At 35.6% G+C, this 24682-nt stretch overlaps 1 protein-coding gene across 7 annotated transcripts in view; it reads right to left on the reverse strand.

Annotated features, from left to right (window-relative positions):
* Positions 1 to 24682, reverse strand: part of RPGRIP1L (RPGRIP1 like) — a 161689-nt gene that overhangs the window by 43447 nt on the left and 93560 nt on the right. For all 7 annotated transcript variants that reach the window (XM_077132456.1, XM_077132455.1, XM_077132453.1 and 4 more), the window contains 7 exons: positions 23481 to 23933; positions 19696 to 19847; positions 15244 to 15622; positions 11584 to 11774; positions 11370 to 11453; positions 5464 to 5565; positions 4847 to 5006 (listed from right to left, as the gene is read on the reverse strand). In XM_077132456.1, the coding sequence (XP_076988571.1) occupies positions 4847 to 5006; positions 5464 to 5565; positions 11370 to 11453; positions 11584 to 11774; positions 15244 to 15622; positions 19696 to 19847; positions 23481 to 23933 (1521 nt within the window). The remainder of the gene's footprint in view (positions 1 to 4846; positions 5007 to 5463; positions 5566 to 11369; positions 11454 to 11583; positions 11775 to 15243; positions 15623 to 19695; positions 19848 to 23480; positions 23934 to 24682) is intronic.

Genomic DNA, 24682 nt, shown 5'->3' on the forward strand with positions numbered 1-24682 from the left:
ACAAAGAAATAAATGGCATCCAAATTGGAAAAGGAGAAGCAAAGTTTTCATTATTTGCAGATGACATGATACTATACTTGGAAAATCCTGAGAAATCTACAACAAAGTTACTTGAGCTAATAAATTCAGCAAGGTGGTGGGATAGAAAATTAATATGCAAAAATCAGTAACATTTCTATACACAAGCAATACCCTAAATGAGGAGTCAGTTAAGGAAGAAATTCCAGTGAAAATAGCAACTAAAAGAATCAAGTACCTAGGAATGAACTTAGCTAGGGACATAAAGAACTCATACACAGAAAATGACATAACATTGCTAAAAGAAATCAAAGATCTGAATAGGTGGAAAGGCATTTCCTGCTCATGGATAGGAAGGTTAAATATAGTTGAGACATCAGTTCTACCCAACTGATCTATAGATTCAATGCAATACCAATTAAAATTCCAACAACTTACTCTGAAGACTTGGAAAAGCTAATTACCAAGTTCATCTGGAAGGGAAAGAGACCCCAAATAGCTAAAAGCATCCTAAAAAAAAAAAAACAAAGTGGGAGGATTAACACTTCCTGACTTTAAACTTTATTATAAAGCCATAGTGGTCAAAACAGTATGGTACTGGCACAAAGACTGAAGTATTGATGAGTGGAATAGAACTGAGAGTACAGAAATAAACCACCAAATCTATGGTCAACTGATTTTTGACAAGTCCCCCAACTCCACTGAACAGGGACAAAAGAGTCTTTTCAATTAATGGGCATGGGAGAACTGGATATCAATACCCAAAAGAATGGAAAAAGGACCCTTACTTACATTCTATACAAAAATTAACTCAAAGTGGATCAAAGATCTAAACATAAGAACTAGCACTATAAAGCTTCTAGAAGAAAATGTAGGGAAACATCTTCAAGACCTAGTAATAGGTGGCAGCTTCCTAAACTTTATACCCAAAGCACAAGCAACAAAAGAAAAAAAATAGATAAATGGGAACTCTTCAAATTAAATGCTTCTGCACCTCAAAAGACTCTGTCAAAAAGGTAAAGAGGCAGCCAACTCATGGGAGAAGATATCTGGAAATCACACATCAGACAAAGGTTTGATATCCTGTATACATAAAGAAACCATACAACTCAACAACAAAAGAACAAACAACCCAATTATAAATTGGGCTAAATATATGAATAAGAATTTTTCTGAAGAGCAAATATGGCTCAAAAGCACATGAAGAGATGCTCATTTTCATTAGCTATTAGGGAAATGCAGATCAAGACTACAATGAGATGCCACCTCACACCTATAAGAATGGCTGCTATCAAACAAGTAGGAAACTACAAATGTTGGAGAGATATGGAGAAATTGGGACACTTATGCACTGCTGGTGGGAATCTATAATGGTACAGCTGCTATGGAAGACAGTTTGGTGGTTCTTTAGGAAACTAAATATTGAGTTGCTCTATGACCCAGCAATAGCACTACTTACTATATATCCAGCAGAGCTGAAAGCGGTGACACAAACAGACATTTGCACACCAATGTTCATAACATCATTCACAATCACCAAAAGATGGAAACAACCCAAATGCCCACCAACAGACGTGTGGATTAAGAAAATGTGGTATACACATACAATGGAATATTATGTAGCAGTAAAACAAAATGACGTCCTGAAGCACATAATGCTGAGTGAAATAAGCCAGACACAAAAGGATAGATACTGTATGACTCCACTTTTATGACCATGGTAAAGGTAAAATCAGAGGCTTATAATACAGAATATAGGGGACTTAGTGATATGCAGAAGCTAGCTAATGAGGTTGAACTTCAATGTAAGGGCAAAGATAGAAGTGAAGTTGGTTCTCTAGTGGGTCTATAATATTACCATATTGAAGGTGAAAATGATTGAATGGGGTTGTATAGACCTATATTCCCACTGATTAACACTAGAAATACAATTAAGTTCTTGCAAGAACTACTTCAAAGGTATAATTCATGTACCAAGAGTGTTTAAGTCCAGAGTACAGGGAAAGCTGCTATTGCATGCTATGGGCTATGTTAACAGGAAAACATCAGCACTACCACAGCAACCACAGGGATAAATAATGGGGTGAGAGACAAGAGTTAAGGGGTGGTTTACATTTCCTATTTGGTGAGGGTGTGTTTACTGGTTAGCTCTCTCTTGGGAACAATGAAATCTTCTAAAATTTAGAGTGCTGATGGACTGTGGACTTTGGGCATTATACATGATGCCCAATGAATGCAGGTGGCTGAAGGATGCACTGACTGAGAAGCAGATTGGCGAATGATGGCGTATACATATGATCGAATATTGTGCTGCTACAAAAAGGAATGAAGTCATGAGGCATGCAATGATGTGAATGAACCTGTGGGACATTTGGTAAGGCAAAATAAGTCAGAATTGAAAGAACAATTATTGTGTGGTCTCCTTTAGAAGATGCTTATAAGAAAGCAGGGGCCTAGGCTGTAGGTGGGCCAAGGTGGCTCAGCAGGCAGAGTTCTCACCTGCCATGCCAGAGACCTGGGTTCGATTCCTGGTGCCTGCTCATGCAAAAAACAAAACAAAACAAAAAACAGGGGCCTAGATTGTAAGCTCTTAGGCAGGCATATTTAGTTCAGAGTGGTAATTATTATTTCTGGATTTTGAGAGGCTGTTTTATATATGTATAATCTGGTATTAAGAGATAAGAATGAAGCCGATTCAGTCAGGATTAAGGTAATTCAGAAACCAGGGTTAAGGAAGACACATTGTCTGTATTTTAGAACTGCGCCTACTCTTTGAGACCAAAGGAAGAAAGGCTTATTTTGTCCTGAACTTAAATTTTTTGTAGCACTTAATCTAACTCAACCTATCTTGGGTAGCTCATTTGAACAACTGAAACACAGGGAGCCCAGAATAAGAATAAGGACCTTTAATCTTGTATAGCTTAATGTAATTCCTGGATACATCCTACAATATGTTAAGCAGACAATCAAAAAGTATTGGCAAAGGGTGGGCCACGGTGTCTCAGCAGGCAGAGTTCTCGCCTGCCACAGTGGAGACCTGGGTTCAATATCTGGTGCCTGCCCAGGTGGAAAAAAAAAAAAGTATTGGCAAAGTCCCTTGAGGGATGGGAGGAAAAATATGGAACTATTAAACTGTACCATTAGGGAAACATTAGGGACACCCAAATCAATAGGCCAGGCCCATGATCTTGAGGCTTACTCTTGTGAAGTTTATGTAGGGAGCAGAGAAGTTTAGCCTACCTATAGGTATGCCTAAGAGTTACTTCTGGAGGACCTCTTTTGTTGCTCAGATGTGGCCTCACTCTCTCAAAGCCCAACTCTGTAAGTGAAATCTTTGCCCTCACCCCCTACATGGGACATGACACCCAGGGGTGAAAGTCTCCCTGGCAGTGTGGAAGATGATTCCCAGGGATAAGGCCCTGGAACCATGGAATCAACAATTCTATCCTGACCATAAGGGGGAGTAGAAGTGTAACTAATGAAGTATCAGTAGCTGAGAGCAGAGAGGCTACTCTGGAAGTCAGTCTTACGCAAGCTTCAGTTACACATTGTTACCTATCACAACCTGCCAAAACCCAATCAAAACCATTCCAGCCAATCCTAAAGAACACCTAGGCCTTATTTGTAGAATAAGATTCTACAAAGTTTCCATGCACTGGGGTCACTTTCCAGAAACCTACAACCTCTAGATGGGTCCCTAGATCAGATGAATCATGAAACCTAAAGGGCCCAGCCCCTCCAAAGCATCAGCTAATTCCATCTCCCTACCCCATATCATTGACAGACCTTTCTAATATGAAAAAGTTAGAGTGGCCATAGCCCAAATACCCCTGAAGTGTGGGATAAAAAGATAAAAGGTGATGGTGAGGTTACACAGAGAAGGTAGGGTTTAACAAATAAATATGATTGCTGAATCACTAAATTGATATTTCTTTTTATCTCCAATATCTTAGAGCAGCTAAAATTGTAGAATTGTAACCCATACCAAACTCTGAAATCTGTTCTACAACCAATTGTGCTGTGCTTTGAAAGTTATTTTTTTCACACACACACACACAAAAATGGATTGGATAATAAAAAAAAAAAAATTCCTTCTGGCCTTATATATTCTTGAGCAATTAAAAGGAAAAATCTGAGATGATGGTATGAACTCATGAAAAATTTTGGGATCTGTCCTGTAACTACTTGTTGACGAGTGCTTTGAAAACTGTTGCTTTTCTCTTTCTTTGCTTTTTATATATGTTATATTATACAATTAAAAAAAAGTTAAAGAAAATAAAGAAGCCTGTTGCTAAAATAAAACAAAACAAAAAACCAATGACATATTATTACGCACCTACTAGAATGGCTAAAATGAAAGGGAGGAACAACAACAAATTCTGCCCAGAATGCAGAGACCCTGGGACACTCATGCCTTGCTGGTGGAAATGTAAAATATTGCAGTAATTATGGAAAGCATTTTGGCAGTTTTATTTAAAAAATAAAATAAAACAAACCTTATAGCCCAGCAAAAAACAAAAGTCAAGATCTCTAAAATAATCTAAAATAATTCAGATAATACTGAACCCGAAAAGAATATAAAGTCATTTAAATATAAATTGGTGTAAGAGTCAACACTCACACTTGCACTCTCTTGTGGTGCTCCAAGATAAAATAAGAAGAGATAAAACAATTCCACCTGACCATACCTAACTAAAGTGAACTACATCCCATCAATTCTATCTCAAAGTAGATTTTACCATTAGATGAAAATGGTCCACTAGGCACATTTTAACAACCTAAACAAAGCTAAGAGTTAAGCTAATGACCATTTTAAAAAGCAAGTTACTTCCTGGTTCCAATTCCTCAGTTATTTCTGTCTCTTCAGAAGAAGCCAAGCTTTGTTCTATAAGCTGACCTTCAGATAATAAAGATACATCCTCTTCCTTTCCTTGTTGGATTTTCTCAGTATTCTCTTCTACCTTATCTTCATTGCTTTCTTGTGAAACCTGAACGAAGGAAAGCAGGATGATATATATATTGCTTAGATTATATTTATAGCATTCCTGCTGAAGTATTTAATAATAAAGAATGTAAATTTGATACTTAAATATACAGATATGTACAACATACATAATCATTAGAAAACAATTTATAAAAATTCAAATATGCAGACCTAGGAATATCAGATTATCAATTAAGAATGAAAAATGAATTAATCTCAAAATGAATTTTACCTAAGACTTTAATTCACATATTTATTTACTACCTTTTAATACCTGACATATTTTTTTACGTGTAGTAATAATAAACTCTTTATGTCTTTGAAGCTGCAATGTCTCAGGAAGTCATATACAAAAAATAGGATCAATGTCATGTTTTAGAGAACTATGTCAATGTCACAAGTAGAAGACTTTTAGAACTAAAGTGAAACCTTTCAAAAATAATTTTAATTCAGACTCATACCTGTGGAATATGTGAAACAGCTGGCAAATTAATTTCTATTTCTGCAGTATGCTCCACTTCTGATGAACTTTCTTTCTTATCTTCAGATGGAGTAGAAGTCTCCTTACAATAATATGAAAGCATATATGTGCTACTTTGTATTTATTACTGAATCACAAATCTTTCTAAGATTCTTATACACATATATAGACGCACTAATAAAAGTTGGGAGCAAATAAACAGTTACTCAGATATCACTATAGTCAGTACATTTAAAATGGTTGAAATTCTTCATGTTATATATATATACATAATTTTTTATTGTGGTAACATATATAACAAAATTTGTCATTTTAACCATTTTTAGGTGTATAATTCAGTGGTATTAATTACTTTTGCAATGTTGTACTACCATCACCACCTCCTATTACTCAAACTTTTTCATCACCCCAAACAGAAACTTTTTACTCATTAAGCTATAATGAATCTCCATTCTCCCTTCTCCTGGTCCCTGGACACCTCTAATCTTCTTTCTGTCTCTATGTATTTGCTTATTCCAGATATTTCAAATAAGTGCAGTTACACAGTATTTGTCCTTTTGTGTCTGGCTTCTATTGCTTAGAAAAATGTTTTCAAGGTTCATCTACTGGGTAGCATGTATCAGAACTTCAGACATTTTTATGGCTGAGTAATATTTCATTGTATGGATATGAAATATCCAAAAATAAACCATAGTTTGTTTATTCATTTATCTGTACATGGACACTTGTGTTCTTTCCACCTTTTGACTATTGTGAATAATGCTGCTATGAACACTGAAGTACAAGTATTGTTTGCATTCTTTGGAATTGCTGGGTCATATGATAATTCTAGGTTTAACTTCCTGAGGACCCACCAAATATTTTCCATAGCAGCTGCACCAATTTACACTCTTATTAGGAATGCACGAGAATTTCCATTTCTCCACATCTTTGATAACACGTATTTTGTTTTTTTAAATAATAGCCATCCTAGTGTGTATGAAATGGTATTTCACTGTGGTTTTTGATTTGCATTTCCCTAATGGCTAGTGATGCTGAACATCTTTTCATATGCTTATTGGCCATTTGTATATCTTCTTTGAAGAAACATCTGTTCAAGTCCTTTGCCCATTTTTCAATTGGATTGTGTGCCGTTTTGTTGTTGAGTTGTAGAACTTCTTTATATATTCAGGATATTAAGCCCTTATCAGATATCATTTCCAAATATTTTCTCCCATTCTATAGGTTTCTTTTCTTTCTTGATAATGCCCTTTAATGAGCAAAAGTTTTTCATTTTGATGAAGTCCAATTTATCTATTTGTTGTTTGTGCTTTTGCTGAAAGTCTAAGAATCCAAGGCCTACTACAAGAGCCTGAAGATACTTCCCTGGGTTATTTTCCAGGAGTTTTATAGTATTAGCACTTAAATTTAGGTTGTTGATCCATTTTGAGTTAATTTTTGTACATGGTGTGAGGTAGGGGTCCCATTCATTCTTTTGCATGCAGATGTCCAGTTGTACCCACACCATTTGTCAAAGAGACTATTCTTTCTCTATTGAGTGGACTTGACCCTTGTCAAAAATCTATTGGCCATAGAGGTGTAGTTTTATTTCTGAAACTCTTAATTCTATTCCATTCTTTAATTGTCTGTCTTTATACCAATCACACTGTTTTGATAACTGTAGCTCTGTAGTGACTTTTAAAATCAGGATGTGTGAGACCTACAGCTCTTTTCTATGATGGTTTTTGGTTATCTATATCCCTGCACCATTCCATATGAATTTGATGATTTGCATTTCCATTTCTGCAAAAAAGGCTGCTGGAATTTTGATCAGGATTTCTTCAAACTGTGTATCATTTTTGGTATTATACACATCTTAGCAATATTAAGCCTTCCAGTGCATGAGCAGGGGGTGTCTTTCCATTTATTTAGGTCTTCTTTAATTCCTTTCAGCAATATTTTGTAATTTTCAGTGCACAAGGGCTTTTACATTCTTCATTAAGTTTACTCCCAGATCATTTATTCTTTTAGATGCTATTGTAAATGGAAATGTTTTCTTCATTTAGGAGAAATCCTATTTAGGTAGGATTGTTCATTGTTGGTAAATAGAAAGATGTCTGATTTTTGTGCATTGATCTTGTGCCCCACAACTTTGCTGAAATTGTTTATTAGTTCTGGTAGCTTTCTTATGTATTGAGATTTTTTTTATATATAGGATCATGTCATCTGTGAACAGAGATAGTGTTTTAGTTTCCTAGGCTGTTCAAGCAAATACTATGAAATGGGTTAACTTCAACAAGTTATTTGCTCACAGTTTGAGCCTGGGAAAAAGTCCAAATCAAGGCATCATCAATGTGATGCTTTCTTCCTGAAAACTGGCATTCTGAGACTGGCTGCCAATGAGCCTTGGCTCCTCTGTTACATGGCTAGGCACATGGTGGTTATCTACTGGTCTCTCCCTTCTCTTCCAGGTTCTGCTTCAGCTTTTTCTTCCTGTGGCTTTCTCTCCCTCTGTCTGAATTTCATTCCGCTTACACAGGAATCCAGTAATAGGATTAAGACCCATGCTGATTAAGGTAGGTCACACCTTAAGTGGCCTCATCAAAGGTCTATTTAAAATGGGTTCACACCCATAGGAATGGATTAAATTTAAGAACATGTTTTTCTGGGCACATTACAAACCTCCACAGATAGATTTTCTTCTTCCTTTAAAATGTGGATGCATTTTATTTCTTTTTCTGGTTCAAATTTTGTGGCTAGAATTTCCAGTACAATGCTGAATAGGTGAAAGTGGACATTTGTCTTATTCCTGATCTTAAGAGAAAAACCTTCAGTATTTCATTATTATTATTATTGTTTGCTAAAGCTGCTAGAATTCAATATATTAGAAATGGATTGGCTTTTACAAAGGGGATTTATTAAGTTACAAGTTACAATTGTACGGCTGTAAAATGTCAAAATTAAGGCACCAACAAAAAGACATCTGTCAGCTGAGAAGGCACATACATGGCTGGCATCTGAGATCCTTGCTCCTGATTTGTTGTTTCCAGCTTCTGATTCCAGCTGCTTTCTCTCCAAGCATCTGTGGGCCCTCACTTAGCTTTACCAGGGCAAATTCTGATTTCATCTCGTAGCTTCCCTTGGCTCTCTGGATTCTGGCTATTTCTGTAAGTCTTTGCTTAGCACCTTGGGTATTTCTGTCTGGCTGCTCTTGGCCATGAATGAGCTCTTTTACAATGGAATCTGGTAAATGGATTAAGACCAACCTTGATTGGGCGGGGTCATATCTAATAAACAATAGGTCTGTCCCAATAAGATTGGATTAACAGAGCATGGCTTCTCTGGGGTACATAACAGTTTCAAACCAGCACAATTATTAAGTTGATATTTATATTTATCAATCTCAAATGTAGATCATTGTTTATAATAGCAAAAAAATGGAAAGTAATGCAAATATTCAACAACAGGGCATTGGTTAAATAAAACACAGTACATCCAAACATCTGAGTTCTATGTAGCCACAAAAAAATAATGATGTAGATATCTCTCTACTGTCATTGGAGAAAATACATAATATAGTACCAAGTAAAAAAGCTAGTTATAGAAAAATACATATAGTTGCATTTTGCTTTTTTTATGAAAACAAACATATATATATTCCCATGGGAAAAAAAGTATATAAGGATAGTCATCAAAATTCTCTTTCTCTGGTTTATAGATTTGGGGAAAGTTAAAATGATTTTACTTTTTTAACTTATTTGCATTTCTTAATATTTCTATAATGTTAATATGTTACTCATGTAATTTAAAAAATTGCATAGGCTAGACCATGCATGGGCTCCCTATGAATGATAAGCGTTATTTATTTACTGGATCAATTATCAACTTATAGTCGATTTTTTCCCCAGTGTTTGTAAACTGATGTTCATTTTTAAACATAGTTTATAATTTTTAATTTTTTAAAAGTAAACATGCCCAATGCATAAAATGTGAAAAATAAAGAAAACATGAAACAAAATAAAAATTCATTTTCCAACTATGCAATGATAATATTTGTTAGGTTTCTGTTTCTTTATAATTAATTTTTTCTGCAAGTGAAAAACTTTTTGGGTTATATAGTGGTAACTGTATAGTGGACACAATATGTACTGTTAACATTTTAAAAAATTCATATTATAACAGTAGTTTTCTTCATATATGAAACTCTGGGAAAACATCATTTTTGAGGCACAACAATATTCCATTGAGTGGATGAATCATGATTTAATGAATCATTTTAGTACTGTTGGACATCTAACTAGTTCATGATTTTTAGTTATGTCTAGCATTGCAACAAAGTCTATGTATGTATTATTTATATTAACAATCATTTACTTAAGAATCATGCTACCTATGATCAAATCCTAGCTTTAAGGCTTTGACTTTGAGCAAGTAATTTAACTTTCATCTTTTTTTTTTTTTTTTTTTTTTTTGCATGGGCAGGCACCAGGAATCAAACCCAGGTCCCTGCATGGCAGGCGAGAATTCTGCCTGCTCAGTCACCGTTGCACTGCCCTAACTTTCATCTTTTAATGGGAATAATTCTAGTGTGAACTATACAGGGTTGTTGTGAGGATTAAATGACTGCAGTATGTTCAAACAGTGTTTAGTTCAGAGCCTGGCACATAATCGCTAAATAAATTTTAGCTATAAATCATTTTATAGATTATAACTATTGAATTCATTTATTTAGCACACATTTATACTAAATGCTCTGTATATGCCAGGTTTTATTCTAAGCTCTGAGGAGACAGAATATTTTGATTTGAGTGATGAATGCACAGGTATGTTATATGTAACAATTCATGGAGCTGTCTAAGATTTGTGTCCTTCCTAATGACTTAACTCATTTACCAAGAAAATATTTTTTACTTTCATGAGAGATGGTAGTGACTTGAATGGCAGCAGTAGAAAAGATGCAAAGTGGTTATGAGATTTTGAAAACAGAGCTAACAGATTCTGTGGAAGGACTGAATGTGCGGGTGTGAGAAAAAGAGAGATGTCAAGGGTATGCTTCTCAAATTTCAGGTCTGTGTAACAGGATGAATATTTATGTCAATCACTGAGAATGAGAACCACTGAAAGAGGCAAATATTGTGTTACAGTGTTGGTGTAATTAGGTGTTTGGTTTTGGAAATGTTAGGTTTCTAAACCTAATATTAGACATACAGTGGATATTAATTAGGTATTAAGAAAATAAATGTGGAATTCAGCAGGGAGGATGAGGTTAGAGATAAATACAGGAAAGATAAGCATATAGATGCTTTTTAAAGCCACAGGACTAGATATGACCTTTTACTGTACATATAAAAACAAAAGCAAAAAGGTTTGAGGATTGATTACTGAGGCACATCAACATTTAGAGATATGGTTCAGGAAAGAGAGAAGAATGAATGGTACAGAAGGAGGAAAACTTTAGAAAGGTATGGTATCTCAGAAGCCCAAGTGCATTAGCTGCTATTGAGAGATTAACATGATGTTTGAGAACTGACTACTGGCTATGGCAAAGGAATATCATTGTGACCTTAGCAAGTGTGGTTTTAACGAGGATAAAGGCTTTAATGGAGTGAATTCAAGAAAGACAGTATGAGGAAGGGAGATAGAATTTAGACAAGTTTTTGAAGTTAAAAATATACATTTTTTAATAAATGTGAGCATAGTATTCAGACAGGAGAGGGAAAGAGACATGGGACTTAGGGAGGGTTTAGGTTAAAGAATATGATCATATTTAATACTTTTCATACACTGTGCCAAATTACAAAGATAACATTTTGGAGAAAGGAAAGATATACTGTAATTATACAGTTTATTTTAAACATTTGTTATCGAAAAAAATTGGCATTTTGAGTATTTGGTATTACTACTTACAGAATTTTGATGTGGTGGGATATCCACAAAAGACACCTTCTTATCTACAGGTGTTAAACGTTGTCTTGGTTTAGGTGTTGGTACCTAAGATAAACGAATATGTTAAACTCAGCATGATGAAAATCAAAATTTAAAATATACTTCTGTATTTTTTTCTTTTTCTTTTTGGCTACTTCTTAGGTTCTGTAAGAAATGCAGAATTACTGCTACTTACTAAAACTAATGTGCTAACAGAGGATGCTGGAGGTAGTTTTTTAATAACTTCTGACTCTTCATTGCGTATGAAATTTCCTAAGTCTTCAGCTTTTATTGATCCACTTGGTGGTAGGTAGGCAAATTTCCATTTCAGTGCAACATCAATGGTGCCCGCAGGATGTTTTTTGTGATCTGTTAACTGAAATATTCCTGTCAAATTTCAAAAATACTTTTAACTAAATGCTAGAGTGAAGTTTTATACCATAAGAATTAAAGAGGAACAAAGCGAACTGCTCCCAATCCCCTCACTTTTAAAATAATTTTGATTTTTATTCATGCACAGATGACTTAGAGAATAAAATAAAGACAAAGGATCTGTGATAGGTTCATCTCTAAAGCAGACTGCTTTCAGAAGTTAAGGCCTCAAAGATAATATTGAGTCAAAGAGAAGAAAATTAATTTATAAATATTTTAATTCACTAAAATTAAATTCAGATATTATTCAGAAATCTCAGCTTTTCTCTAAGACGTTATTTTGGTCATAGCTCAAGTATCAATCTTGATTTTGAATTGAATATTCTTGTAAGAGACTTGTTTCAAAAGAAAAATATATTAAAACTTCAAAATTTCAAAAATTTATACATCTGAAGGAGTCTTCATATTAGTATTTAGTGTTATTATAATAAACATTTTATTGGATTCGTTAAAGTGCTCCAAATTAAAAATAGCACAGCAAAAATTTTCAATAAAATAAACAAACTACTCCAAACAAATAGCGGTAACAAAATTATCACCTAGATGAATCTGTAGTATTGAGTCTAAAATTTTAATCATTGCACTAGATTTTTAGGTATGAACAAAACCTGTCGGAACTCTACATTTAAGCATAATTTTTTATTTAGGGTTATCCTTTACTTGATACTCAAGTGCTTGATTTTTTCTTGAATAAAAAACTGAAAAAAACAAAAAAAACAATTACTCTAGACTTTAGGTAGACCAAAAGGACATAGTTGGAATAAAGACAGGGGATAAACTTCTATCACAGGTGGGACTTTGAGAGTTGCTGATTGAGGAGCCTGGTAAGTCCTCTCTCCAGAAAAGCAATGATACAACTGGATAAAATGTTGAAAAACAACCATTTAAGGACTCTGGGGATTGATCAAAAGTGTATAACAAATTGAAAAGCATTTATTCAAGAGAATCTACTGAAACTCAATAAGAACAGTGGGAGTCTGTAGGACTGCTCTTAACTTCCCCTCTCTCTTCCCAGCTCCATGGTATAAGTGCTTCCAGGGTGGGACATGCTCTGAGGCACTAGCAGCCTCTGTGGGAAAGAAGTGACTTTATTTGGAGCAGAGTGTGAATAATTTCATGCCCAGGGTTAAAATCAATAGCAATTTCAATGACAAACAACCAGGGAAGGCCAACATCATAGCTAGTCTGAGGTCTCAATACTGGTTAGAAAAAAGAAAAAGGCCAGAAGAAGAGTCAAAAATTTAAGAGAGAGAGATTCAAGGAACAAGACATCCAGATTGGGCCTTGATAAATGCTACTTGTGCCTGATGGTCCGGAAGGCTGTGTGCATATACAAAGCTGTGTGCATGCTCAGGAGAAACTGAAGAGGACTCTAGTAAGCATCTTGTCCCTGGCTGAATGTGAGGCCTTGTGAATGCAGAAAATGAAAGCCAACAAAGACTTGTAGACCGCCTGAACTTTGAATGTTATTTCCTAAGCTTCATACAGACCCACTGGCAATGGGTGGAAGTCTAATGTCTCAGAGAGCTTAAGTACCACCTTTGACCAATTGGCTGACCACTAAGCCATATTGACCCACGCTTAAAAGTAAAACCAAAAATAAAACAAACAAACAAAAAACTAGCAGAGATATTAGTGACAGCATACAGTGTGGGAAACAATGTACAGCATTAGTTCAGGCAAGTCACCAAACAAACAAACACACACAGGAACAACAACCACCCCATGGTGTGGGGGTGAGGTGGGGTTAGAATCCAGTGTGGCTATTATATTATTATCCAAAATATCCAATTTTCAACAAAAGAATTGTGAGACATGCAAAGAAACAGAAAAGTGTAATGCATACACAGGAAAAAAGCAGTCAACAGAAATTCTCTGAGGGGGAGACTAACTGTTAGACTTAGCAAAGTCTTCAAAGAACTAAAAAGAAATTATGTTAGAGAATTAAAGTAAAAATTATGACAAGAACTTATAAAAGAGAGAACATAATAAAGAGAAAGTATAAAGAGAACTGTATAAAAATAAGTAAATTCTGGAACTGAAAAGTAGAATTGATGAAATTAAAATATAAATCACTAGAGAAGCTCAAGCAGAGATGTGACCTGGCAGAGCAAAGAATTAGTGAACCAGAAGACTGATTAATAAAGATTATCTAACCCAAAGAACAGGGATAAAAAGAAGGAAAAGAAAAATGAGTAGAGCCCTAGAGACCTCAGAACGCCACTAAAGATTCCAACATATATAATAAGAGTCCCAGAAGGAGAAGAGAGAGAAAGAAAGGGCAGTAAAAATACGTGAAGAAGAAAGCAGAAAATTTCAAAGAGTGTTTTATACATACAGGAAGCTCAACAAACACCAAGTAGGATAAACACAAAGGGATCCACATTTAGAGACAATAAATTATTTAAAAAATAAAGACAGAGAAGAAAAAATCTTGGAGACAGCATCACATACACAATACGATTACTTCTCTTCAGAAAGAATGAATGTCAGAAGGCAATAGTCTGACATGTTCAAAGTGCTTTGAGAAAAACGAAACAAAACTGTCAATCCAAACTTTATATCCAGCAAGATTATCTTTCAGAAAATAAATGCAAAATAAAAACATTCTCGGATAGCAAAGACAGAATTCAATGCTAGCAGACCTAACTTACAAGACATATTAAAGGAAGTCTTCAGGCTGCAAGGATATGACACCAAATGGTAATTTGAATCAAAGAATACAATAACAGTAACTATAAAACACAATATAAATATACATATTTTTTTCTTCTCTTAACTGATTTAAAAAACAACTGTATAAAACTAATTATAATTACTCTTGTGAGACTTATAACATATAAAGATAAAATGTATATGACAACAATAGGACAAAGGAGAGAGTAGGTAATGGAGCATTACTGGAATAAGGAAATGACATCAGACATTAACTCAAATACACAGGAGGAAATGAAGAGTACCAGAACTGGTAAATATGTAAGTTAATATAATATAAAAGACTCTTTTAAAATAGATCTTTTCCTCTTCTTAATTTCTTTAAAGGACAGATGATATAAAGTAATAGTTATAACATTGTGTTGCTTGGTTTATACCATACATAGGCATACTGTACAGAGATATATGGTAATAATAGCACAAATGAGGAGGAGGGAATAGAGTTAAACTGGAGCAGAATTTGTATATTTTAATTGAATTATGCTAGTATTAATTTTAAGTATACTGTGACAAATTACGATATATATATATTATAATCCCTAGAGCAACTACCAACAAAATACAACTACAAAAAATAGTGTATTTTAGGCCCAAAGTTGAAAGATTATTTGATGTTAGGAAGATGAATTAAAAACAAATCATATCCATACAATGAGGTAAAATTTAGGTTTGTTTTTATAGGATCATAGATTCAAGAACATAGGCTTACCTGAAATACACCTGTCATGTGCTAGTGAAATCAGAGGCACATTGACTTTTCCTATGTAAATATTCTCCTGTGTATCACTATCATCAAATACATAAAAACTCAGAGATTCTGACTTAAGGTATTGGTCCAAATCCATATTCATTGGCACTGGGAAGCACATATGATCATCAAACTGTGGATCATTGCTACTGGGAATGATGGCTGTATCATGGTCTGCAAAATCAAAAAACTTGTATACAACATATGGGTGTGGCTGCAGGTGGCTTGCTCGGGACTGCAGGTGGTTGCAACATCTTATAGTAATATGAAGCTCATTTAAGTTGCCATCTGTGGAATCTGCAGAACTGGGCTGAGCAGTTTTGGGTGCTTGCTGACTTAACTGGAAAAACATACATATTTGAATTATAGTAATAACACAATTAAAAAATAAATAAGCAGCTGTCAACCCCCAAACAAAGTAATTTTGTACATGTACAAAAGCTGCATATTTTCACTTCATGAATTTCTCAGTAAAAGACTCCTGATTGCTATTCAAATCAATATTCCCTAAAACATGTGCTATTATTAAACAATATGGAAAACAGCATACACTTAGAGATTGGTGTTATAACCAAATAACACCAAGAAAAAAATTTAAACTGAAGTCTTTAATTCAATGTAATAACTAGAGTAAAGTGAGCAGATGGAGCCACAGATGAATGTGCTCTGTTCACAATTTTACCAACAGTCTATCCTTCAACAGCTCTTATGATTATATTCCATTCTGAAATGAGAATCCAAAGAATTTAAAGGGGCCCACTCAGAGAAGATTTTGCTGTAGGTGAGTTGGCTCTTATCCCGAACAAATGGAGTTTGGGGAAGTAGATACCTAAGGACAAGATTAGTTAGCCATTATATTAAAGTCAAATTGCTACAAGAATCAGAAAACAGAGTCAGAGATAAATTTTGGAGGTGATAAAAAATAAATACTAACATTAGGAGGACATTTCAGAGAAAGATGAGCAGGAGAAATTATTAGGAAGAGCTGGAAACTACTCTATGGCTTCTTTTAGAACTATAACTCAGGTGGCCAGTGCACAAATATTTAAGAAAACATTGCACTATTAAAGCTACCATAGTTGATTGTGATCTGTGACAAAGAAAACAGTACTTCAGTGCCTTGTTCAGTGTCATAAAGGGACCCTTCTTTCAGTGCACTTCTGAATCTGGATTGAGCATCTGGGATATCTGACTCTAGAGACGTTTACTGAAGAAGGGAAAATAGAGTCATAGTCATAATTTCCTTAGTGGAGACATCTGTTGGTGTGGAGAAGGGTAACCTGAAAAGGGAATCCCTAGTATTGCTTTCCCAGGGCTAGTTTGCTCTCAGCTACAGAGGGCTGAGTGGCAGGATTTTAAAAGTATTTCTTCCCTGTCTTCTCAAATACACTCACAAAAGCTGAACTTCTACCAGTAAATGATTTATTCAAGCCAGAAACTGGGAGTCTGAGAACCATTAAATTACAAATCTAAACAAATGATCTAGTTGCCCTGTTTCTAATGCACACCTCCATAGCCCTGAAAAAATGGTCTCTGGTAAAAGGGTGCCATTCTTTATGAAGTTTGGGAATCAGTGTCTCATAAGTCAAGGTTCTTTAACTGAAAGTTACAGAAACCAATTCCATCTAGCATAACCAACTTTAATATAAGGCTATAGGGATATTTCACGTAAGCAAAAATGTGGTTGGGGCTTCAGGAGTATAGTGGGACTAGAAAACCACCAGAATGTCTGTTCTTTATTTCTCTCTGTGTGCTTCCTCTTTATTCTCTCCCTCTAGACCCATTTATCTCCTTTGCTGTTTAACATAGTTGAAGATGGCTGACCCACAGCTGCCAGTTTTACATCCTCCAGGCATCCTGAGCCTTGCTTTCTCTTGATCTAGAGAGCAGAATCTGATTTGCCCAACTGGGTCCAAGTGGATATTTCTGGATTATTAATCACGTAATGGGTAATGGGAGAGAATGTTAGAGGACCATCTAACATGAGCCTGGCCACTGGGAGTCCAACCCTGTGGAGAGAATGTTAGAGGACCATCTAACATGAGCCTGGCCACTGGGAGTCCAACCCTGTGGAGAGAATGTTAGAGGACCATCTAACATGCGCCTGGCCACTGGGAGTCCAACCCTGTGGAGAGAATGTTAGAGGACCATCTAACATGAGCCTGGCCACTGGGAGTCCAACCCTGTGGAGAGAATGTTAGAGGACCATCTAACATGAGCCTGGCCAGTGGGAGTCCAACCCTGTGGAGAGAATGTTAGAGGACCATCTAACATGAGCCTGGCCAGTGGGAGTCCAACCCTGTGGAGAGAATGTTAGAGGACCATCTAACATGAGCCTGGCCAGTGGGAGTCCAACCCTGTGGAGAGAATGTTAGAGGACCATCTAACATGAGCCTGGCCAGTGGGAGTCCAACCCTGTGGAGAGAATGTTAGAGGACCATCTAACATGAGCCTGGCCAGTGGGAGTCCAACCCTGTGGAGAGAATGTTAGAGGACCATCTAACATGAGCCTGGCCAGTGGGAGTCCAACCCTGTGGAGAGAATGTTAGAGGACCATCTAACATGAGCCTGGCCAGTGGGAGTCCAACCCTGTGGAGAGAATGTTAGAGGACCATCTAACATGAGCCTGGCCACTGGGAGTCCAACCCTGTGGAGAGAATGTTAGAGGACCATCTAACATGAGCCTGGCCAGTGGGAGTCCAACCCTGTGGAGAGAATGTTAGAGGACCATCTAACATGAGCCTGGCCAGTGGGAGTCCAACCCTGTGGAGAGAATGTTAGAGGACCATCTAACATGAGCCTGGCCAGTGGGAGTCCAACCCTGTGGAGAGAATGTTAGAGGACCATCTAACATGAGCCTGGCCAGTGGGAGTCCAACCCTGTGGAGAGAATGTTAGAGGACCATCTAACATGAGCCTGGCCAGTGGGAGTCCAACCCTGTGGAGAGAATGTTAGAGGACCATCTAACATGAGCCTGGCCAGTGGGAGTCCAACCCTGTGGAGAGAATGTTAGAGGACCATCTAACATGAGCCTGGCCAGTGGGAGTCCAACCCTGTGGAGAGAATGTTAGAGGACCATCTAACATGAGCCTGGCCACTGGGAGTCCAACCCTGTGGAGAGAATGTTAGAGGACCATCTAACATGAGCCTGGCCACTGGGAGTCCAACCCTGTGGAGAGAATGTTAGAGGACCATCTAACATGAGCCTGGCCACTGGGAGTCCAACCCTGTGGAGAGAATGTTAGAGGACCATCTAACATGCGCCTGGCCACTGGGAGTCCAACCCTGTGGAGAGAATGTTAGAGGACCATCTAACATGAGCCTGGCCACTGGGAGTCCAACCCTGTATGTGTGGATGGGGTGGAGTTTCAGGAGAAAGTGAGTGAGATTATGACTTCAGAAAACATTCCAAAATGTTCCTACTATATTCTAACCCTTTGTCATTCAACTTAAGTAGATATTTTATACTTCCTCTTGAGATTAACATGATAAAGAGAAGTCCTAAAGTCAAGAATCCTACTTAATTTTGGTCAATTCACTGATTTCTGCATTCACTGGATTATGGAATGCATTCATTGGATTATGGAATTCTTTTGGAAATAATAGTCATTAAGACTTCATGGAACAAGTTTAGGCAATGCTACCATGAGGAATTACATTTAAACTCCTAATTCTCAGCAAGAGACTATTCATGTTTGTATTCTATGGTGCATTTCAGACACCTAATGTGAAGGAACATTTTGAAAAGACAATTAACTGATAGTTCAAAAATAGCTATTTATTTCTTTAATAGTAGTAATTGTAAAAAAATAGTTACTCAATATGTGATAATAGTATTATGACTGTATTTTTAAAATGTGTCTTGAGGGGTGAACAGGTGATTTAGTGGTAGAATGCTCACCTTGCATGTGGGAGACCCAGGTTCGATTCCCGGACTATGCACCAAAAAAAAAAAAAGAGTCCTGGGTAACACAAGGAAGTTCTTTGTGGTAATGGAACACTTCTATATCTTCATTGTGCTTGTGGTTACACAATTTTATGTGATAAAACTGTATCGAACCTACATACACAAATGAGTACATGTAAAAACTAGTAAAGTCTGAAAAAGGTCCGTAGTCTATTTAATAGTATTCTAGTTAATAGAATTGTATGAATGTCAATTTCCTGGTTTTGATATTGTACTACACTTAACATAAGATGTTAAAATAGGGAGAAGTTGACTGTAGGATATATAGGACCATTCTGTACTATTTTTGCAATTTCCTTTGAGTCTATAATTATTTCAAAATAAAATGTTGAAAAAAGCCACTTGATGGCTGTGAAAGGAAATGATTTCATTTTAAAGCACGACATATAAAGAAATATTATAAAATTTCTGCATCATAAAAGGGTCCTAAAGTCATAAAAGCATACCCATTGCATTTTTTCTGGCCCCTTGAAATTTGATGTTATATATCCCAAAGCTTTTGCTCGTTCTCGATAAAGTCGAATTGCTTGATCCATGGGAGCTCTTAATCGGAACCAGTATTCCACTGTGCCAAAATTTGGGATGTCTCCTTTAGTTCCTACAAATCAATACATAACCCACTGTTAAGCCAGTCAAATAAATTAAAATATATACCAGTAAAAATACATCAATGGTATTAGCATCAAAACTATAAGTTTTATATTGAGTAAAATATGTGAATTACACAAATGATGTGATTGGCAAATAACAAATGAGAAAATAGTTACTTCTGCAAGTATGAGTTTTAATGTATGTTAAATGTCATTATATTAACCGTCAAACTATACTTCAGATATTCCAATTTATATGATTTTAATCCTTCTGAAACATAAAGAAAAATCTAAACATTAAATCAAATAATCCACAGATTCTTTTTTTTTTTCATGCATGCCTTTATTTTATTACCTACTTACCTGCACACTAGATAAAGGAAGTGTCAGTCACATGGTTTTTACAATCACATGGTCACATGATAAAAGCTATATAGCTATACAGTCAAACAAATATCGCGGCTACGGGATTACAATTCAGCAATTTCAAATATTTCTTTCTGGCTAATCTGATACATTAGATACTAAAAAGAAATATCTGTTTAGTGAGTCAGCAGTCATAATCATCTGTTAAATCTTAATTTCTCAGTTACACCTCCTCCCTCTCATTTGATCATTCTCTCAATCTTCAGGGATATCTGAACAATGATTATTTTAGCTTTCTCATGTTGTAAAGGGGTGTGACCTTACGGGGGAAACGATGAAATTGGCTGATGTTCTTGGAGAGACTGGTACTTCCGGATTTCAGGGCTTATCTGGAATAGGAATGATCTGGAGGGCTTAAGTTTCTGAAAAAATAAACTTACTAAGTAAAACATTTATAGAGTCTTAGTCTTTAGGGTTCTCAGGAATACTGTTGGTTGGGATTTGGGATACTACGGAAATTTGCAATACCTGGCTGAAGCTTCCATAAAAGTAACCTCCAGACTGACCTCTCAACTCCATTTGAAATCTTGTAGCCACTGAAACTTCATTTTGTTTCATTTCTTTTCCTCTTTTTGGTCAAGAAGGCATTCTTAATCCATGATGCTAGGGCCAGGTTTATCTCTTGGAGTCATATCCCATGTTGCCAGGGAAACTTACACACCCCTCCCCCCCAGATTCTTTTATTTGTTGCAGAACTTTTTTTTAAAACAAGTTGCACCCAGTAAAGTCTGACAGAATATGAAACCTCAAGTTATAAATATGATATTCCACATTCTAATTCAACTTGTAATAAATCCTTGGCGCTTTCCCACTTCTCTGTTGCATCACTAATACAAGGGGAAAATGCCATAGCTATGGCAAACATATTCTGTATGCAACATACCCTTGCAGGATGTTGCCTGCATACCCTTAGTACCCCTTTTAAATTAAACTCAGGCAGCTCTTCATCTGTCTTCCTCTGTGAAGACTTCCTCTATGCTTCCGGAAGTTAAGAGCTTTCGACTTCTTTCATAGACCTTGTATACCCTCAACATGACATTACTATTGCACTGTAATAGCTGTCTGTTCACTTGCTATTTCTCTACCACACTGTAAATTTCTTGAGGGTAGGGCTGTGGTTTTCATCTATATATTCCTATCAGAGGCACCCATTTATAATTGGTACTCAGTTTTTGGTGAAAAGAGAATGTTTTATACATAAACTTTCCTGAATATCAAACAATATTATTAAAAGTATCAGCCCTCTCTCTCCTACTTCTTCAATTTCTCTCTTGCTAATGGACCCTTCACTTCAGCATAAAAACATGATTCAATATATTCCATCATTTAAAAGAACTTTCTAAAAAAATACTAATGCTCACATGTTTGCTTGTATTTGTTTGTGGTCTTTGGTGAGGGGATCTGGAAGCGCGGCTAGGAGACTTCTCTTGGAAGTTGTCATTTTATGGTATAAACTTTTGTGTCTTTTGATTTTTGAATCATGAATATAATACCTATTCAATTAAAACAAATAAAATTTCTCCCCAAATCCTAAGTCACCCTTCTTCCTTCTTGAAATGGCTTCTTCTCTTGGCCTCTAGAATACCCCAAACTTTTGGTTTTCCTCCAATATCACCAACCACTCCTTGATCTCCCTTGCTGACTTCTCCTTCTCTTCCTGAAGTCTACACATTTTGGAATACCCCAAGGCATAATCCTTGACCACCTTCTCTTCTTTATCTACATTCAGTCTCTATGTAATATTGAAGTCCAAAGATATTTCATATGCTGATTATTCCCACTTTTATATGACCTTTCCTGATCTTCAGACTAATATAGCCAACTGTTTATATGACATCTACCCTTGGATGTCTAATAGGTAGGTCAACTTTAACTTTTCCAAATAGAATTCTTGATTTTCCTCCTCACGTTTGTCCATTCTCAGTGTTCCCTATCTCAATAACTGTCACTAACATTCTCTTAGTTGCTCCAGTCAGAAATTTTTCCCTCTTCTGTTTCCCTTGTTATTCCACATTCAACTAATAAGCAAGTATTGAAGAAAGAACTAATAAAACATACACTGAATATGCTCACTTCTTATTGCCTCTATCATTACCATCTTAATCAAGTCAATATCATTTTTCTACAGATTAATGAAATAGCCAGATAATGGTCCCGTTTTCTCTCTTGCTCCCTATAGACTATTCTTCCCACAGTTCCCAGGATGAGTTTTCTAAAAAACTGTGTGTGATCATGTCACTTCCATGCTCAAAATCCTCCATTCTGAACTTCTCATAGTGACCTACAAGGTTTTAAAGTATGGTCTGGACCCTGCCTGTTACTTTAATCTCATCTCGGCTCTAATCGCTTCTTGCTGTTCCTTTAACATGTTACATTTGTTTTTGCCTAGGCCTTTGTCTTTTTGTTTACTTTGTCTGGAACATTCTTCTAGATCCTTGCATGGATCTTCATTCAGATCTTTACCAATATCACCCCTCAGAGAAGTGCTTAAATAAATTAGAAACCTTCCATCTCTCTCTTTAGCCTTTTGCTGTGATTAACTTTTCATATCTGCATACATACACTTCTATATACATACATCTCTATATTGCTATATCTCTATATGTATATCTTTGTTTAATATAAATTAGAAACCTTCAATCTCTTTCTTTTAGTCTCTTGCTCTGATTAATTTTTTTATATCTGATTATATACATACAAAATTATATATCTGTTTAATGTCTGTCTTCTCTTTTAGAAGCTAAACTCCACAAGGAGTTGTATCAGTCTTATTTATTATTTATATATAATCTTATTTACATATCTTTATATATGTATAACATATTTATCTTTATATATATATATATATATATATATATATATATATATATAGTATTTATATTTCCAGTGCCTAGTAACAATGGTAACACAATAAGCTTTTAAAAAATATTTGATGAATATTCTACAATTAATGTTTAATCAAACAAGAGTATCAATTTGGTAAACAAACATTAGAGTTAAAAGTTTAAAAAAATATAATAGCCACAGTAGAGGTATCAACAGCAACATTTAAGATAGCCGCATCAACTGTGGGCAGCTAAACTATAAAGAATACAGTTCTTATCCTAAAGGCACCTTCAGAAAATATGTAAGAGAAGATACTAATGTAGAACACCACATTAATATATAAATCAAATCAATGATTCAAAGATCAAATCTTGTAAGTTTGTACTTACCAATCAAATTTGCTGTGCAAAATATTCGACCACTTTTTTCTAGAATTTCATGGAATCTCAACTGACATGCTGCAATTGTTTCATAATCTGTGCTGTAAGCTTGGTGGACCTCCAGAGTGATAGCATTCTTCTGAATATATTGTAAAAATAAGTCATTAACATGAACAAGATATTGAGAAGTGAAGTTAAATTCTGGTTGAAGGCCTCGCACTATGGGACTTGTCTGTAGTTCAAAATCATAGAAAGCATAGGTACAGAAAGTGACAGGCTCTTTATCTCCAGATGCCTGGAAAACTTCAGAGGAAAAGGTTACTTTGTTGATATGGATTTCAAATAGATTTTCACCTCGTTCTAAACGGATGGTTTCATCAAATTCATCAACAGAGTCATCCGGCATGATTTCTGGTTTGAATTTGTACTGCTTGGTGCCATAGGCAATATCCTTTAATTGGGCTGCAAAAAAAGATATGCAGTTTAAAGATTTTCAAATATTCACATATGAAGATACAAACTGGCTTTTGAAGTGGTAGGAAGTCTGCAAGAGTGCTTTTGGTGAATAGTCTCAATCTTAAATTCTTTGACTACATTATTTTTCTGTAAATAATACTGTATTTCATAGAAATCCATCATTTATTTTGACATCACTTATTTAATGACTTAAATTGTAATATAATTCTAAACCAGGGAAAAAGAAAAAAAAGGGGGGCCTGAAAAATAGCTGTGGTACATGTTTGGGTTCTACCTGCCTCTGTTTTACCCATTACCTTTTCTTTTATAATGTCAGTTTCTCTTTTCATTGGCTCCTTCCTTTGAGCATATGAAGAAATATTCTTTTCTGCTTTGGGGGTCATGGATATATTTATTAACTTGATTGTAGTGATGGTTTCATAGGTGTATACATATGCTAAAACTCATTAAATTGTATACTTTAAATATGTACAGTTTAAAGTATATTAAGTAGAACTCTATAAAGCTCTTTTAAAAAAATATACAGTCCTTTCTAGATTCACATTTATCTTCCTTTCTATCACACCCAAATTTCTAGAGATACTTGTGTCTCGAGCTTCCCATCTTACAGACACCTTTCAATTTCTTGCACATAGCATGTACTTTACTTTTCCCATGAAACTACTCCTGAAAAAGTTATGATAACCAGTTAATTGCCAGAGCCAGTGGACTGTGGTCCTTATTATTACTTGATT

The sequence above is a fragment of the Tamandua tetradactyla genome, chromosome 16 (assembly GCF_023851605.1).
Source record: "Tamandua tetradactyla isolate mTamTet1 chromosome 16, mTamTet1.pri, whole genome shotgun sequence".
NCBI lineage: Eukaryota > Metazoa > Chordata > Mammalia > Pilosa > Myrmecophagidae > Tamandua > Tamandua tetradactyla.